The following is an 18335-nucleotide window of genomic DNA, read 5'->3' as shown; positions in this document are numbered from 1 at the left end:
TTGGTTCCAAGGCAGGCGGGGCAGGGAGGCGGCCCGCTTTTTCCTGCGTGCGCCCTCTCTTCCGCCTTCCGCCCCGGCAGAGCCGCGGCTGGGAGTCCCTTTCCCTCTGCCCGCTAGCCTGGTGCTTAGTCACGGTGAGCGTGCGTTTGCCCGGGGCTGGCGCCCCCTCCTTCCCTGGGGATCCGCCCCGGGGCACCACCCCGCCTGCCTTGCACTTCCGCGTATATGGCCCTGCTGCCCCGGGCCCTCAGCGTGAGCGCGGGGCCGAGCTGGTGGCGGACGGCGCATGCCTCTCTCGGCTTCCTGCTGCGGTATCCCGGACCCGCAGACTTCCCGCACGGCTTCCTCCGCGCCATGGCGAGCAAGCCGCAGCCCCAGCCTCGGTGCCCGCCGCCTACCGCAGGCGCTGTGACCTCCTACGACTATCTGGTGATCGGGGGCGGCTCCGGCGGGCTGGCCAGTGCGCGCCGGGCAGCAGAGCTTGGCGCCAGGGCCGCGGTAGTGGAGAGCCACAAACTGGGCGGCACTTGCGTGAGTACCAGGTCCCACTGAGCTTTCTTCCGCATTTGTTTCTGCAGTGCTAGTCCTGCAGCCTCGTTTTCTCTCCGATTTTTCAGCAACAGCACGGCCTCTTTCCTAAAGAGATCCCATTTACCCAGGCCTTGAGGATGGGATCCCAAGGCAGCTCTTTCCTCTTTCCCACTCCGCATCTGGGGACTAATCCCACTCGGGTCAGGATCCCATGAAAGTCAGTGGAAAGAAGTGTATAAGGCGCTTCCCTGCAGCCTCCAAAGCTAAACCTTACATGGGTAAAGAGTTGTTCCCAGATCTGAACTCGGTCCAGGTTGTAATATTAGAGAAAGCCGTAGGTTATTAAATGTAACAGCTTTTTTTGCATCCTCACTCCTCAAGATGGGACAATAAGGACTGTATTTCATTCTTGATCTTGTCGCTCGATCTATGACACAAAACTGCCATTTGGGAAAACTGCATTTGGGCTGGCTGTGTTTGAATAGGGGGTGTATGTCCTTTGTTGTTGTTGAGTGCTGTTGAGTCAGTTCTGACCAAAGCAACCCTGTGTAGGGTTTCCAAGGAGCAGCGGGTGGGTTTGAACTGCCAATTTGTGGTTAGCAGTCCAGTGTTTATTCTCCAGTGCTACACCAGGACTGCATGTTTGTTGTTGTTAAGTGCCGTGGAGTGGGTTCTGGTTCGTAGCAACCCGTATAGATAGGGTTTCTGAGAAGCAACTGGTGGGTTTAACTGCAGACCTTGTGGTTCGCAGTCCAGTGCGGATCCTACAGCCCCACTTCAGAATCCATATTATTTTTGCTGCTCTCTTCTCATTCAAGGATAAACTAATTTAAGGCACTGGATCTCAACCTAGGCTGCACATTGGAATCATTTGAGGAGTTTGAAAATTTCTCATGCTGGGGGTCCTGAAGCCAGGGCTTCTGATTTAATTGGTGTGAAGTACCCACTGGGCTTGGGGAGTTTTAGAAGTACTGAAGATGATTGGACTTTGATACCTTAACCCAGACGATTGCTGTTGTTGTTAAGTGCCGTCAAGTTGCTTCCAACTCATATCGACCCCGTATAGGGTTTCTGAGGAGCAGCTGTTGAGCCTGAACAGCTGTCCTTGTGGTTCAAACTGACCTTGTAGTCCAGTGCATTAACCTGCAGTGCCAAGATTTGTTTGTTGTTTTTGTTTTTATGTGCCATGGAGTCGGTTCCGACACATAGCAATCCTGTACAGGGTTTCCGAGGCTGTAAATCTTTACGGGAGCAGAAAGCCTCATCTTTCTCCCACGGAACAACTGGTAGTTTCAAACTGCTGATCCAGAGGTTCACAGCCCAAATCATAACCACTATGCTACCAGAGCTTAGATTAGGAGAATTCAGATTGAAGGGTACTGGTAAATGGCCTTTAGGACAGCTGGTTAGAACACTTAATCACTTGTCACTCTTGTGTCTCTATTTTTGTCCTTTGTTTTCCTCCTTGCCCCTTTGTATGGCTGGTTCCACTAGTATTAATCAAGAGGGGCTGATCCCTTGAGCGGTGTTTTGTTTTAACCATTTCAAGACCAAATTATTTTCTGCTTTGAGTTTCTTTTTGTTGAATCATGTGTTTTTAGGAATGAAAGGCATTTTGAATTGTATGAAAAAAAATTTTTTTTTGGAAGTAATGCAGATTTTGATACAATTAATGGGACACATATATGGAGCCCTGGTGTGGCGCTGTAGGATAAGCAGTGGACTGCAAGATTGGTTTGAACTTCAGGGTTGGCAGTTCAAACTCATAAGTTGTTCCTCTGAAACCCTACACAGGGTCACTATGAGTCGGTGGAACCAACTCCAGGCACTTAACAACAACAATGGAATACATATGTCCCAAAGATTCTCTGGTGTTGGGGCTAGTGGGATGATACGCATTTATTCAGATTCACACAGTTATACAGGCCCCCACCAGAAGGCAGTGTGTACTAAAAGTGGGATAGAAGCTTCCCAATAAACCCCAGAGATGAAAAATGTAGGTGGGTACTTTATGTCAATGGGTCATGAAATTTGCTGTTGTTGTTAACTGCCATGGAGGTGGTTCCAACTCATAGTGACCCTGTATAGGGTTTCTGAGGAGTGGCTGGTGGGTTTGAACCTCTGACCTTATGGTCCAGTGCTTATCCTACAGTGCCACACCAGAACTCCCAAGAATTCACTATATGCTATCAAATTGACCACAGAAATTCCAAGGTTAGATGAGAAGCTGTAGTTCAGTGAGTTTGTGTGTTAATGATGGTGAAATAATTTGGAAAAGGATGTTGTGAAACGTTGCACAACTTGAAGAATGTAACCAATGTCACTGAATTACTCATGTAGGAATTGTTGAAGTGATGTATGTTTTGTTGTATATATTTTTCACTAATATAAATTTGAAAGAGGGACTGACCCTTTTTTAGGCTCTTGTTAATGAGAGAAATGACTCCTCAGATGAGTAAAGGGCTGCTGCTTTACAGAGTAGAAGGCCTGGTTTTGTTCCTCTTATTAGGCTGCAGCAACTTTGATTTCCATTTAAGCTTTGATATCTTTGCATAGTGGTTACGAATTGGGCTGCTAACCTCAGGGTCAGCAGTTCGAAACTACTAGCTGTTCCATGGGAGAAAGATGAGGCATTCTGCTCCCGTAAAGATTTACAGCCTCGGAAACCCTGTACAGGGTCGCTGTGGGTCGGAACCGACTCCATGGCATACAACAACAACAACAACATCTTTGGGAAATTCTTGTTTAACATTTTATAATACATCTCTTTTGAGCTTTTCTAAAACTGACTTTTGGTTTGAATTACAAGAAAGGGTATAGGTTAAGGTTGAATATTGGAGAGAATTAATTGATAGGATGTTGAAAGATGAGGCTTTCTGCTCCCGTAAAGACTTACAGTCACGGAAACCCTGTACAGGGTCGCTATAGGTCGGAACCAACTCAACAGCACTTAACAACAACAAGAATGGTGGATGGAGGGAATTTTTTTATTTTGCTCTTTCAGCTATGCGTGATCTGGTAACTTCCACAAAATGATTAGCTAGGACTGTACAGATCGTGTTTGTGGCCCACCAAGGAGATTGAACAGCTTGCAAATAATGCAGATAGTTTCATGGCACCCTTGTGTGGTTGTTGTTGTTGTTAAGTGTCATCGAGTTGATTCTGACCCATAGCGACCCTGTATAGGATTTCCAAGGAGCATCTGGTGAGCTTGAACCACCGACCTTGCAGTTGAAACGATTTTGCAGTCTGACGCATTAGCCCACAGCGCCACACCAAGACTGTGGTTGGGGCTATGCAAATAAGTTGTATGCAACCCTAACCAAGGTGATATTTTTGACATCCTGCTAGACATAAAGGGAGTTAATCCCAGAAGTAGAGAGGTGGATCTCATTATCATCAAGAAAGGATCTAGGAAGCATGTCCTATTTACTTCCCTAATCAACCGCATAACTAGGAGGGTGGTCTGTGAATTCTTTGGGAGCCATTGCATTGAATTGTCAAACCCCACAGAGAAGTGCTGTGTGAGGGACTGCTGGTATCAGAATTGGTTAAAAAACAAAACAAAAAAAGGGTTGGCGGTGGAGGTATGAGGGGCATTCATGAAAAAATGGAATGAAAAGATAATAGAATTTTTCCATGAACGTTTTGAAGTCCTCTTATTTATCTGACCTTCACTTCATCAGGAACCAGCCTTGGTCCAATGTTGACTGTATTCTCCTCGACCTTGTGAAGTTAGAAGACCTCTCATGTCACACTACCATTTTCATAACATGAGTTTAGATTGTCCAAGGATTCTGGTAATGCAACCTATCTACAGGTGCAACGATTTCCAAGATGTACAAGATAAAGGGAAAATAACAGGCTTTCTGAAGCATATTGTTCCATTTGCTCACATCCTCATTTTTCATATCCTACTGGGTGCTTTTTTGTATCCCATGAATTCCTGGAGTCTTGTTGTTCACCAATGTCTTCAGTTCAGCTTGGGCGTCTTCCTCAGTACTGTCGGTTCTTGATCATAGGCTACCTCTTGCAGTTGTTGACCTTTAATTCATTCTGGTACACAGACTCTGTGTATTCCTTTCATCTTCTTTTGATGCTTTCTGAATCATTCAGTATTTTGCCCATGTTGTTGTTGTTAAGTGCTGTTGAGTCAATTCTTACTCATAGTGACCCTGAATAGGGTTTCCAAGGGGCGACTGATGGGTTTGAACTGCCAACCTTGTGGCTAGCAGTCAAGTGCTTATCTTACAGCACCACACCAGGACTTTGCCCATAGAATCCTTCAATTAGCAATCCAAGGCTTGAATTTTCTCATTAGTTCCTTCAACTTTAGAAATGATGAGTGTGTTTTTCCCTTTTGGTTTTATAACTCCAGGTCTTTGCTCACTTCATTATAATACTTGACTTTGTCTTCTGAGCTGCCCTTTGAAATTTTCTGTTTGATTCTTTTGCTTCCTTATTTCTTCCATTTACTTTAGCTTATCTATATACAAGAGCAAGTTTCAGAGTCTCCTGGGACATCCATTTTTGTGTTTTCTTTCTTTCCTGCCTTCTTAATGATCCGTTTCAATAAACTGATGTGGCACCCAGTAGTCTTTGCCAAGAAATTTGAAAGACAGCTGCCCGGCCAATTTGGAAAAGATCCATATTTGTGCTCATTCCATAGAAAGGTGACCCAATGGAATGAGGAAGTCATCGAACAATATCATTAATATCATATGCAAGTAAAATTTTACTGAAGGCAATTTATAAATGGTGGAACAGGACAGTGACAGGGAGCTGCTAGAAATTTAAGCTGGATTCAGAAGAGGAAATAGATTGAGGGATATTATACTGATGTCAGATGGATCTTAACTGAAAGCAGAGAATACCAGAAAGACGGTTACCTTACTGGCTATGCAAATAAATACATTTGACTCTGTGGATCATAAACTACAGATAACACTGAGAAGAACAGGTATTCAGGAACACTTAATTGTGCTCATGAGGAATTTGAATATAGACCAAGAATCAGTCATTCAAACAGAACAAAGGGAGACTGAATGGTTTAAAATCAGGAAAGGTTTGTTGTGCCAGGCTTGTGTCCTTTCACCATGCTTATTCAGTCTATATGCTGAGAAGCTGAATTATATGAAGAAGAACATGATACCAGGATTGAAAGAGGACTTATTAACAATCTTGATTATTACTGGAAAAGAGAAGGACTTGAAATGAAGATCAAACACCATATTCTTCAGTATGGGTTATACCTCAAGTAAAGAAAGCAAAAAGTCTCACCACTGGACCAGGAAATAACATCATGATAAATGGAGAAAAGATTAAAATTGTCAAAGACTTCATTTTGCTTGGCTCCACAATCAGCACTCAGGGAAAAAGTAATCAAGAAATCAAATGTCATATTTAGGCAAATCTGCTGTTAAAGATCTCTTTAAAGGTCAAAAAGCAAAGATACAAGTTAGGGGACAAAGGTGCACCTGAACCAAGCAATTAATTTTCAGCTACATGTGAAAAATGAACAATGAATAAGGAAGAAGATAGAAGAATCAATGAATTTTGAGTTATGATATTGGAGAAGAATAATGGAAGTATAAAAGCAAGCAAATCTATCTTGGAAAGAAGTATAACCAAAATGCTCCTTAGAAACAGGTGGCATTTAGACATGTCAGGAGAGACCCCCCAGTCCCTGGAGAAGGATGTGCTTGGTAAAGTAGAGGACTAGCAAACAAGAGGAAGACCCCCAACGAGATGGACTGACATAGTGGCAGAAACAGTGGGCTCAAACATAACAGTAGTGAGGATGGCACAGGACCAGGCAGTGCTTACTTCTGTTGTGTATAGGATCATTTTTATGAGTCAGAACAGTTGACAGCACTAAGAGCTAGAGTATGTTTCATCCACCACATTCATGGAGATGTTTTCAGCAAAAGTAAATACCCTCATACAGATATCCTCTGTTAAACCTTTATAGATTTATGGGTCAGAATCTACTTCATGGCACCTAACAACAACAACTGGGTGCTAGGTGCTTGGGTTGGAACAGGCAGAGGAAAGGGTAGAGAGAGGTCACTTCCCTCAAGGAATTTACAATCTGGGGCAGGGAAGAAAACATGATGACAACCCTAAAGTAGAGTTGTTGTTGTTGTTGTTAAGTGCCATTGAGTCGGTTCCGACCCATAGCGACCCTGTACAGGGTTTCCGAGGGTGTAAATCTTTACGGGAGTAGAAAGCCTCATCTTTCTCCCGCGGAGCGGCTGGTAGTTTCGAACCGCTGACCTTAAGGTTCGCAGCCCGATTCGTAACCACTACGCTAGTAGAGTGGTCTGTCTTAATTGCTCCAGACAATAACAGATTGTTGTTGTTAAGTGCCGTCAAGTTGGTTCCGACCCATAACGACCTTGTATAGAGTTTACTGGACTTCAAATTATCCTTTTTTGGAATAAGAGGTAGAATTATACTTCTGCCTGAGCATTATGGGAAGGTTTCAGGAAAGAGATAATATTTTTCTGAGCTTTAAAAGATGAGTATCCCTTTTGACTAGGTAAGGTCAGTGGGAGTCCTGCAGGATAATGTGCTGGCACCCAAGGTCGGCGGTTCAAATACACCAGCTGCTCCATGGAAACCATATACAGGGTCGCTATGAGTTGGAACTGACTCAGTGGCACTTAACAACAAAAACAAGAGTCAGTGGGAAGGAGCCATGGTGGTGCAGTTGTTAGGCATTTAGCTGCTAACCCAAAGGTCGGCAGTTTGAACCCACCAGTGACTGGGTTCCTATGTTTCTGTAAACACTGTTGTTGTTGAGTGCTGTCAAATTAATTCCGACTCATAGTAACCCTGTATAGGGTTTCAAATGAGTGGCTGATGAGTTTTGGAACTGCCAACCTTGTGGTTAGCAATCCAGTGCTTATCTTACAGCACCACACCAGGACTCTATCTATTTTTACAGCCTAGGAAAAAACCTTCTAGGGCAATTCTACTCTGTCGTATGTATAGGGCCACTATGAGTCAGAACTAACTCAATGACACACAACAACAAAAGGATCAGTGGCAACACAAAAGCAAAGGCATATTGTTAGCTGCCTTTTCGCCTATTCCAGCCTGTTCCTTAAGGTTATTTGGTTATGTCTTTATTTTGTTTTTCCGTAAGTTTTCAAGGCTGTGTCCTTTTGGAAGCAGATCACCAGACCTGTCTACGGTGCCTCTTAGTGGATTTAAACAACCAACTTTTGGACTATGTGCCTCCCAAGGACTCCTTAGCAAAGCATAGAGACAGCATTTTGTGTAATTTCATTTGAGTGAAGCAGAGGTTATCTCTGATAGAAGTAAGTGATGAGAAGCTGATGGATGCTGGTAGTGGTGGTCAAGTGTTATTGAATCTGTTCCGACTCATACTCACCCTGCATAGGGTTTCTGAGGCTTTGGCACTGCAGGATAATGCACTGGACCGCAAAAGTCCGTCTGAACCACAAAGCTGCTTCTTGGAAACGCTATTCAGGGTCACTATGAATCAGAGTGGACTCAACAGCACTTACCAACAACAAATCTTTACAAGTACAGAAAGCCTCACCTTTCTCCGGAGGAGCAGCTTGCAGTTAGCAGCCCAATGTATCACTCACTGTGTCACCAGGCTCCTTAAGGTGATAGGTAGGTTGTGGTTAACAAACCAAACAAACATAAGGGTTCTAGAAATGTGGCGAGCAATAGCAGGGTTTTGAGCAGGAAAGTGACAGTAATAGTGGTTTTTGTGGTAAGTTATGCTACTGAGATATATTCCTTTGGGGAATTTCTTAAAGAAATTTCTTTAAGATTGACTCCACAACCAGTTCTTTCCCAAGTAAAATATATTAATTCTAAAGACTTGTTAAGAAGGACCAGTCCCTGGAGGGTCAGCAAAAAAGGAAAGACCCTCACGAAAATGGATTACATAGTGGCTACACAATAGGCTCAAACATAACAAAAATTGTGAGGCTGATAGAAGGCCAGCCTCTGTTTCTTTTCTGTTGTACATAGGATCTACATGAGTTGGAACTGACTCGATATCACCTAACAAAGCTTTGTAAAGTTTTTAAATTGCCACGGTGAATTCACATGCAAAGTTGAAGTAAGAATCCTCTAACAGTCGTATGTTTCACTTTTAAAAAATTATTTTTGATTAATTTATTCAACAAATAGTAATGAATACTATGTGCAGGTAGGTTCTTTTACATACTAGGATTATAACAGCAAAGTAGATAAGCATCCCTTTCCTTTCAGAGAGTTTATATTTTAGTTGTTGATTGTATTTTCTTAATTTTCCATGAAGTAGATTTTGATAAGGTAAAAAAACAAATACAAGGTTTTTTTATGAGCCTTCCTCCAAGAACGTTTAAACTCTTAAAGTGATACAGCTTGAAGTGATTTGGAGCATGGTCACATTACGCTGCTCAGTTGTTGTTTTAATAGGAAATTAACTGGCTTTTTAATTTTTAAAAGCACTGTCATTTAAAGGAATTCTTTCATTTACTGTCACTATCATTTTCCTAGAATATTTTAATAAAAAGTTGCTGTTAGGTGCTGTCAAGTCGGTTCTGACTCATAATGACCCTATATGCAGTTGTGGTTGTTAAGTGCTATGGAGCCTTAGGGTTTCCGAGGAGCAGCTGGTGGGTTTGAACCACCAACTTCTTGGTTTGCAGTCCAGTGATTATCATATAGCACCATACCAGGAATTCCTATGTATAGTTGTTGTTAAGTGCCGTTGAGTCAGTTTTGACTTATAGTGACCCTGTATAGGGTTTCTTCCTGTGTGATATTCTTGATGTCATTCCACAACTCTTCTGGTCTTCACTGTCTAATATATGACACGTGTTCTTCAGATGACCTCTAAATTCAGTTGAGATATGTTCAAGGTCATACTTTGGCTCTTATGAACTTGTTTAATTTTCTTCGCTTCAGCCAGAATTGGCATATGAGCAACTGATTGTATGTTCCACAGTCTGCCCATGGTCTTGTTTTGGATGGTGATATGGAGCTTTTCTACCATCTCTTTCCACAGATGTAGTCAGTTTGATTTCTGTGTCTTCCATCTTCTGAGGTCCGTGAGTATAATCATCTTTTATATTGTTTAACAAAGGTATTTGCAATGAAGAAATCATTGGTATTGCTAAATTCTGTCATGTGCTCTCCAGCATCGTTTCTATCACCAAAGCCATATTTCCAAGTACTAACTTCCTCTTTGTTTCCAACCTTTGCATTTCCTTAACCAGTAATTATCAATACATCTTGATTGTATGTTTGATCAATTTCAGACCGAAGAAGCTGGTTTGGTGTTGTTATTAGGTGCCATCGAGTCAGTACTGATCCATAGTGACCTTATGCACAGCAGAACGACACACTGCCCGATCCTGGGCCAACCTCACTTCTGTTGCCACGCTTGAGTCCATCGATGCTGCCACTTGGACAATCCATCTTGTTGGGGGGTCTTCCTCTTTTTCTCTGACCCTCCACCTTACCAAACATGATATCCTTCTCCAGTCACTGGTCCCTTCTGACAATATGTCTGAAGTATGCGAGATGAAGTTTGGCCATCTTGGCCTCCAAGGAGCACTCTGGCTGCACTTCTTCCAAAACAGATCTATTGGTTCTTTTGGCAGCTCATGGCACTTTTAATATTCTTCTCCAACACCATAACTCAAAAGCATCAATTCTTCTACGGTCTTCCTTATTCATTGTCCAGCATTCACATGCATATGAGTTTATTAAAAATACCATGGCTTGGGTCAGGCACACCTTAGCTCTCAAGCTGACATCAATACTTTAAAAACGTCTTGTGCAGCAGATTTGCCTAATGCAATATATCATTTGATTTCTTGACTGCTGCTTCCGTGAGTGTTGATAGTTGATCCAAGAAGAATGAAGTCCTTGACAACGTCAGTCTTTTCTCCGTTGATAAGAATGTTGCTTATTGGTCCAGTGGTGAGATTTTTGTTTTCTTTACATTGAGATGTAATCCAAACCAAAGGCTGTGGTCTTTGATCTTCATCAGTAAATGTTTTAAGTACTCTACACTTTCAATAAGCAAGGTTGTATCATCTGCATATTGCAGGTTATTAATGAGTCTTCCTCCAATCCTGATGCCACGATTTTCTTCATATAACCTATCTTCTCGTATTATTTGCTCAGTCTACAGGTTGAATAAGTATGGTGAAAGAATACAACCTTGTCACACACCTTTTTAAATTTTAAACCATTCAGTGTTCCCATGTTCTCTTCGGACAACTGCTTCTTGGTCCATGAACAGATTCCTCATGAGCACAGTTAAGTGTTCCAGAATACTCATGCTTTGCCATGTTGTCCATAGCTCATCGTGATCCACACAGTCGAAAGTCTTTGCATAGTCAATAAAGCACAGCTAAACATCTTTCTGATATTCTCTGCTGTCAACCAAGATCCATCGGACATAAGCAATGATATCCCTCTTTCCACGGCCTCTTCTGAATCCGGCTTGAACCTCTGGAAGTTCTCTATCAATGTATGATTGTAGCCGTTTCTGTATTACCTTTAGCAAAACTTAACTCACATGGGATATCAAAGAGCTAGTCCGATGATTTCCACATTCTGTTGGGTCACCTCTCTTTGGAATGGGCACAAATATGGATCTCTTCCAATCAGTCGGCCAGATAGTTGCCTTCCAAATTTCTTGGCAGAGATGAGTGCCTCCTGTGGCACCTTACTTTCTTGAAAGATTTCAATTTTTACTCCATCAGTTCCTCGTGCCTTGTTCTTTGCCAATTCCTTCAGTGCACCTTGGACTTCCTCCTTCATTATCATTAGCTCTTGGTCATATGCTACCTCTTGAAACGGTTGAACATGAACCATTTCCTTTTAGTAAAATGACTCTGTGTATTCCTTCCATCTTTTCTTGATGCTTTCTGCATCATTCAATAATTTGCCCAGAGAATGTTTCAATAATGAAAGTCGAGGCTTGAATTTTTTCTTCAGTTTCCCCCAGCTTGAGAAATGCTGAGCGTGTTCTTTCTTTTTGGGTTTCTGATTCCAGATCTTTGCACATTTTGTTATAATATTTGACTTTGTATTCTCGAGCTGACCTTTGAAATTTTCTGTTCAGCTCTTGTACCTCCTAATTTCTTCCATTTGCTTTAGAATCTCTACGCTGGATAGCAAGTTTCAGCGTCTCTTCTGACATCCATTTTGACCTTTTCCCTTCTTTCTTGTCTTCTTAATGACTTTTTGTTTTCTTCATGTATGATGTTCTTGATGTCATCCCACAACTCTTCTGGTCTTAAGTCTTTAATGTTTAATGTATCAAATCTGTTCTTCAGATGATCTCTAAATTCAGGTGGGATATATTCAGGGTCATATTTTGGCTCTCGTGGACTTGTTTTCATTTTCTTCAGCTTCAGTTTGAATTTGCTTATGAGTAATTGATGGTCTGTTCCGTAGTCTTCTCTGGCTTTGCTTTAACTGATAATATAGAACTTTTCCGTCAGTTAGATTTCTATGTATTCCGTCTGGTGAGGTCCATGTGTATAGTCGTCTCTTATGCTTTCTAAAGAAGGTATATGAAATGAACAAATCATTGCTCTGGAGAATTCTGTCATGTATTCTCCAGCATCACTTCTATCATCAAGGCCATATTTTCCAACTACTGATCCTTCCTCTTTGCTCCCAACCTTTGCATTCCAATCACTATTAATGATCAATACATCTTTTTTTTTTAATGTTTTATTGTGAATTATGTGATAGTTTACATGGGAGAACATTAGTTTTACATTCATTCTATCATATATCGTCTCATTGCCATGATTACATCAATACATCTTGATTGCATGTTTGATCGATTTCAGATTGAAGAGGTTGGTAGAATTCTTCTATTTAATCCTTACTGGCTTTAGTGGTTGGTGCATAAATTTGAATAATAGTGGTATTAACTGGGCTTCCCTTGTAGGTGCATGGATATTATCTTATCACATACAGTGTTGTACCTCATGACTGATCTGGATATGTTCTTTTTGACGATGAATGCAACACCATTCCTCTTCAATTTGTCATTCCCTGCATAGTAAACCATGTGGTTCTCAGATTCAAAATGGCCAATACCAGTCCATTTCAGCTCACTAATGCCTAAGATATCAATGTTTATGCATTTCATTTCATTTCTGACAACTTCCAATTTTCCCAGATTCATACTTTGTATATTCCGTGTTTCGATTTTCAATGGATTTTTACAGCTGTTCTCATAATTTTGAGTTGTGCCGCATCAGCAAATGAAGGTCCCGTTGGCTTTTCTCCCACAGGCTTTACTCCATTCGTGTCATCATGGCCAACTCTACTTTGAGGAGGCAGCTCTTCCCCAGTCGGGTTCCCCTCCCCCCGCCCCCAGTCGTGTTTTGAGTGCCTCCAACCTGAGAGGCTCATTTTCTGGAAGTATATCTGACAGTGTTTCCTCTGCTATATATAAGGTTTTCAGTGACTAAATATTCGGAAGTAGTTTGTCACTCTTTCTTCCTAGTCTGTCTTCGTCTGGAACTCATCTGAAACCTGTCCGCCATTGTTGACCCTGCTGGTATTTAACATACCGGTGGCATAGCTTTCAGAATCATAGCAGCTCATAAGTCACCACAGTACAACAAGCTGACAGATGAGTGGTGGAAGAAGCTGGTCGAATTCTTCAATTTCATCTTCATTGGCTTTAGTAATTTGTGCGTAAATTTGAATAGCAGTTGTATTAACTATTCTTCTTTGTAGGCGTATGGATATTATCCTATCACAGGCAGTGTTGTACTTCAGGACTGATCTTGATATGTTCCTTTTGGTTATAAATACAATGTCGTTCCTTCTCAATTTGTCATTCCTAACTTAGTAATCCATGTGATTTTCAGATTCAAAATGGCCAATGCCAATCCATTTCAGCTCACTAATGCCTAAGATATTGATGTTTATGGATTCCATTTCATTTTTGACAATTTCCAATTTTACTAGATTCATCCTTCATAATTCCATGTTCCGATTATTAATAGATGTTTACAGATGTTTGTCTTCATTTCAAGTTGTGCCCCATCAGCAGATGAAGTTCCTGATGACATTACTCCATTGCATCACCATGGTCAGCTCTACTTTGAGGAGGTAGTTCTTCCCCCATCACATTTTGAGTGGTTTCCAATCTGAGGGGCTCATCTTCAAGCACTATATCTGACAATATTCTGGTGGTCTTCATCATGTTTCAGTATTCAGTATTCTGGTGCTGACAGTGTTCCACTGTTATTCATAAGGTTTTCAGTGACTTAGTATTCAGAAATAACCTGTGATTCCTTCTTCCTAGTCTTAGTCTGGAAGCTCAGCTAAAACCTGTCCACCATGGATGACCCTACTGAGATTTAAAATACAGGTGGAATAGCTTCTGGAATCACAGCAACACGTAAGCCACCACAGTGCGACAAACTGACAGATGAGTGCTGGCTGTGTACAGTGGTGGCTGTGTGCCGTGGAGTTGGTTCCAACTCATAGCGACCCTGTACAGGGTTTCTGAGGCTTTAAATCTTTACAGGAGCAGAATGCTTCATCTTTCTCCCATGGAGCAGCTGGTAGTTTCGAACTGCTAACCTTGTGGTTCATAGCCTGATATGTAACCACTATGCTACCAGGCTGTGTACAATAAGAAGCTTAAGTTTCAAGTAAAGGACAATCCTTCAAATGGAATATTTTCAGTTTTATGAAGTGTGAGCTACATGGTTCCTATTGTTTTCGTTTCATTGGACTCATAGCAGCATTGTTCTAGGGGAGAATTACCCCAAAGTTATAGTAGTTAATTGTAGTGAAGGTAAGAGTTTTCATTTGTCATATATATGCAGCTAAGAGAAAATGAAGGTGAGAAATGATGGACGTGTCATTGGAGCAATGTCTGCCAAAGTTTAAAGAACTCTACAAAACCAATAGTATATATAAATATTATACAAAAGTTAAAAATCAGTAAAATCTTCATCCTTCTACAGATATACTAAAAACAATGGAATCATCATGATTGTTTTGCAAAAGATCATTGATACAAGTTTGTAGTAACAATAGTCAGGTGGGTCTTCATTGGCCCAATAGGCTAGAAAAGGAAGAAGACAAAAGTAATAATTGCCTTCATCTATAAGTCTTTGTTCTGAGGATACGCCTAGGCCAAGTCCCTATTCAGCACTAGTTAACCTGCCCTTCCTGAGGGTAAACTGCCTCTCCCCGCTTTCCTGGATTTGTCATGGTCACTGCTTCTCCCTGCTTTTCTAGAATTGTCACAGTCATTGGCCATTTAGTGGTCAGAGTGTATAAAGTACTCAAGATGGTGTATGGAGTTAGGGCTCTTACTACAGGTGGGCAGCCTTCCACAGACCAAATGCCTTTAGATTTCAGGCTCTAGCATATCCTGCACTCTTATTTTACCAAGGAGCAAACTGAGTGTCAGCTAAAATGTGATTAAAAATTAACCAAGATTAGTACAACCTGTGGAATTAGGGACCCAGCCCTCAGAAGCTATCCCTTTGGTCTAATTATGTAGAGGAATCTGTGACTTAATAAAAACTGTTTATCATTGCTCTCAAATAAAGCAGAAGAACTTTACCCCTTCCCTGCTTCTTAGGAACCAGAGATGTGTGTATTCTAACAATAAAAATTGATTAAGAGTCTACCATATGACTCTCCACCCCTTAGAGTTTCTGATGTAGTAGTTTTGGGGTGAAGCCCTGCCAAATGTATTTTTAAATGCCACAGGCTACTATGGGGCAGAGACTGCAAGAAGGCTATCACCCAGTAGAGACATTAGAATGACGTGCATGAATTTTTTCTCTTTATGGTGCAGTGGGTAAAGTCTTGGTCTGCTAACAGAAAGGTGGGCAGTTTGAACCCACCTTGTGTTCCACAGGAGAAGAATGTGGCAGTCAGTCTGTGTAAAGATCTATGGAAACCCTATGGAGTATTTCTTCTCTGACCTGTAGGATCTCTGTGAATCAGAATCAACTCAGTGTCAGTGGGGTTTTGGTTTTCATTTAACTCTTGCAGAATTGTGGGGTCAGGTGACAGTGAATTTAGTTCTGGTTTCATAATTGAAGTAGCCAGCTCAGAGTTACTTAGAAGGGTGTCTGTATGGTGGAACTACCTATCTTAATTTGCTGACTCCTCCTCAGATTTCCTTGTCAGGAGGCATTATTTCTTTTTTATGGTGTCCTGTAACCCGGAAAATGATTCTTTATCACCTGCCACTAGTGTAGCCAATATTCAGAGATAGGACACAGCAAAGAGCAAAGTATTTATTGAATATTGATAATTAGAAGCCAGGGGAGCAGAAATTTCCCAGATCTGTCTCCCCAAGGGAATAGGAGAGGGAGGATTTATGGGGATCTTGGGTGTAGGGTAGGAGCTTGAGGAATTTTAGAAATTTGATTGTTGCTTTTTTAATCTTAAAGTGCATTGACTATCCCAGACATATTGTCTGTAGCAGGCACCGTTAGCTTTTTCTCAGCGGTGGCTATCAGTGGCCTTCATAAGAAATGTTTTTTTTCCCTTAGCTTTGGAGTGGGGATTAGCTACCAATTAAAAGAAGAAATTATTAATCTCTAAAAAAAAAAGATTAACAGGAGGTTAGGGAAGAAGCTGTGTTTTAACTATAGCTATTATGACTGTTCGGATCTCATTTTACTTTGGCCAAGGTAAAACTTTCCCAGTGCCCTTAGTTTCTCACAACTCTGTTTCAGTCTCTCCCTAGGAGATATGTTTTCAATATGAGTGTTCATTTTTCTTTGATAGAATTTACTAATTTAAGACATTGGTGAGAAAAAGGAAGTAAAAGCTTAGGTGTGAGATAATCTGGCTCCCATACTGTGAAGGAAAAGCAGCAGCAGAGGCAAAAATTACTGCTAAACAAATGAATAAACCACAGAAAGAAGCAAGTGTAGACCTAAAGGCCTGATTGCATTCTTAAATTCATCATTACTTTTCTGAATCTGACCAAAAATTGTTAATAGTAGGATGTTGGGTTAAATGTGAGGAATGGGAAACTGACATAATTAAATCTCTTTTTTCCCTATAGTTTTCCTTAAAGGTAAATATGTAATTTCCTACTGCTTATTGAGACTAAGTCATTTTTGATACAGAAAAATAAATGAGATCTTTAAAATTCAGCTTTTGGCATCTGACCAAGATTAGAAACACAGATTACTCATAGCACAACAGCAATCAGAATGTTCTGGGAGCTTTGTCTTTGTGGTTCAGTTCTCAGCCCACGCTGTTGCAAAACTTCTTTCTGACCTACTGTTGCATTTGCCCTGGGGCCTGTGGGAGCACTTGCTGAGTGTTGTTACTGATTACCTGATAAAGCATACTGCTGTTCTGTGGGCTTGGCTTGTAGGTCTCACCAACAAGTGTGGAGGAGGAAGGGTTTTTCCCCCAAGACAAAAACTTGCTTGATCATTGATGTAGCTGTGGTCTGTGCTGCACAGCTGGAGTCGCCCACAGGAGAGGCAGGTGTGTGAAATCAGCCTGAGAGACACATTGCCCAGCAGATTAGTGTAATCTGGGCAGACAACAATTACTTAGCAAAATGTACATCCTAACTTTACTTGGTGATGATAGAGTGGTCTTTGATATTATAATATCTATATCCCTGTAGGACTCCTGGTGTGGCGCTATAGAATAAGCACTGTACTGCAAACCATAAATTCAGCAGTTCAAACCCATCAGCTGTCCCTTGGAAATACTATAGAGAGTCACTATGAATCAGAATAGATTCGATAGCACTCAGCAAAAATATTCCTGTAAGACTGAGCATGCATTTTTTTTTATTTAAATATTTACTGAGTCTTTCTATAAGTTTTTTTTTTTTTAATGTTTAATTGTGAGTTATATGATAGTTTACATGGGAGAACATTAGCTTTCCATTCATCCTATCGTATATTGTTTCATTGCCATGGTTACAATCCCCTCCATGCATCATCAACCATCCAAAGGGTACACCCTACAAGCCTGCCCCCCAGTCGTCTGCACACAGCCTCTCTCCCTCTCTGGGTCTGGAGTCCCCATCCGCTCCATCTCTCCACGTCACAGTCTCTACATCCATCTCTGGCATCATTGTTTCTCTGGGTAGGGTCCCACACTCCGCTCTTCTCCCTTGATGGTCCCAGGGACCTCTGCTCCTGGACTGCAAAGTCAACCACTCCCCTCCTTTTGCTACAAAACATCTACCTTTACATTTCCAATCCTCACAGTCAGTTCTAATAACATTTATTCACTATTGTGCCACATGAGCCTTATCCCCATCTCCTTTCATCAGCCCTGCCCAGACAGATTGGATACTACTCAGTGGAGAGTCTACCTTCCTCTGTGCCCTCTGGATATAGGTGCTCTTTTTTTTTTTTTTTTTTTTTAATGTTTTATTGTGAATTATGTGATAGTTTACATGGGAGAACATCAGCTTTACATTCATCCCATTGCATATTGTTTCATTGCCATGGTTACAGTCCCCTCCATGCATCATCAACCAACCAAAGGGTATACACTACAAGCCTGCCCCCCAGTCGTCAGCACACAGCCCCTCTCCCTTTCTGGGTCTAAAGCCCCCAGCTGCTCCATCTCTCCACGTCATCCTCTCTGCCTCTATCTCTGACGTCACTGCTTCTCTGGGTAGGGTCCTGCTCTCCACTATTCTCCCTTGATGGTCCCAGGGACCTCCGTTCCTAGACTGCAAAGTTAATCACTCCCCTCATTTTGCTACAAAACGTCTACATTTCCAACCCTCACAATCAGTCCTGATAACAATTATTCACTATTGT

The 18335-nt window shown here is 41.5% G+C and overlaps 1 protein-coding gene across 4 annotated transcripts in view; it reads left to right on the top strand.

Moving 5' to 3' along the window:
• Positions 1 to 225: 225 nt before the first annotated feature.
• Positions 226 to 18335, top strand: part of GSR (glutathione reductase) — a 62209-nt gene continuing 44099 nt past the window's right edge. For all 4 annotated transcript variants that reach the window (XM_006834494.1, XM_006834497.1, XM_006834495.1 and 1 more), the window contains exon 1: positions 226 to 531. In XM_006834494.1, coding sequence (XP_006834557.1) covers positions 226 to 531 — 306 coding nt within the window. The remainder of the gene's footprint in view (positions 532 to 18335) is intronic.

This window comes from Chrysochloris asiatica, unplaced genomic scaffold, assembly GCF_000296735.1.
Source record: "Chrysochloris asiatica unplaced genomic scaffold, ChrAsi1.0 scaffold00011, whole genome shotgun sequence".
Lineage (NCBI taxonomy): Eukaryota > Metazoa > Chordata > Mammalia > Afrosoricida > Chrysochloridae > Chrysochloris > Chrysochloris asiatica.
Note: the sequence above shows the minus strand (reverse complement) of the source record. Positions and strands in the feature narration are given on the sequence as shown.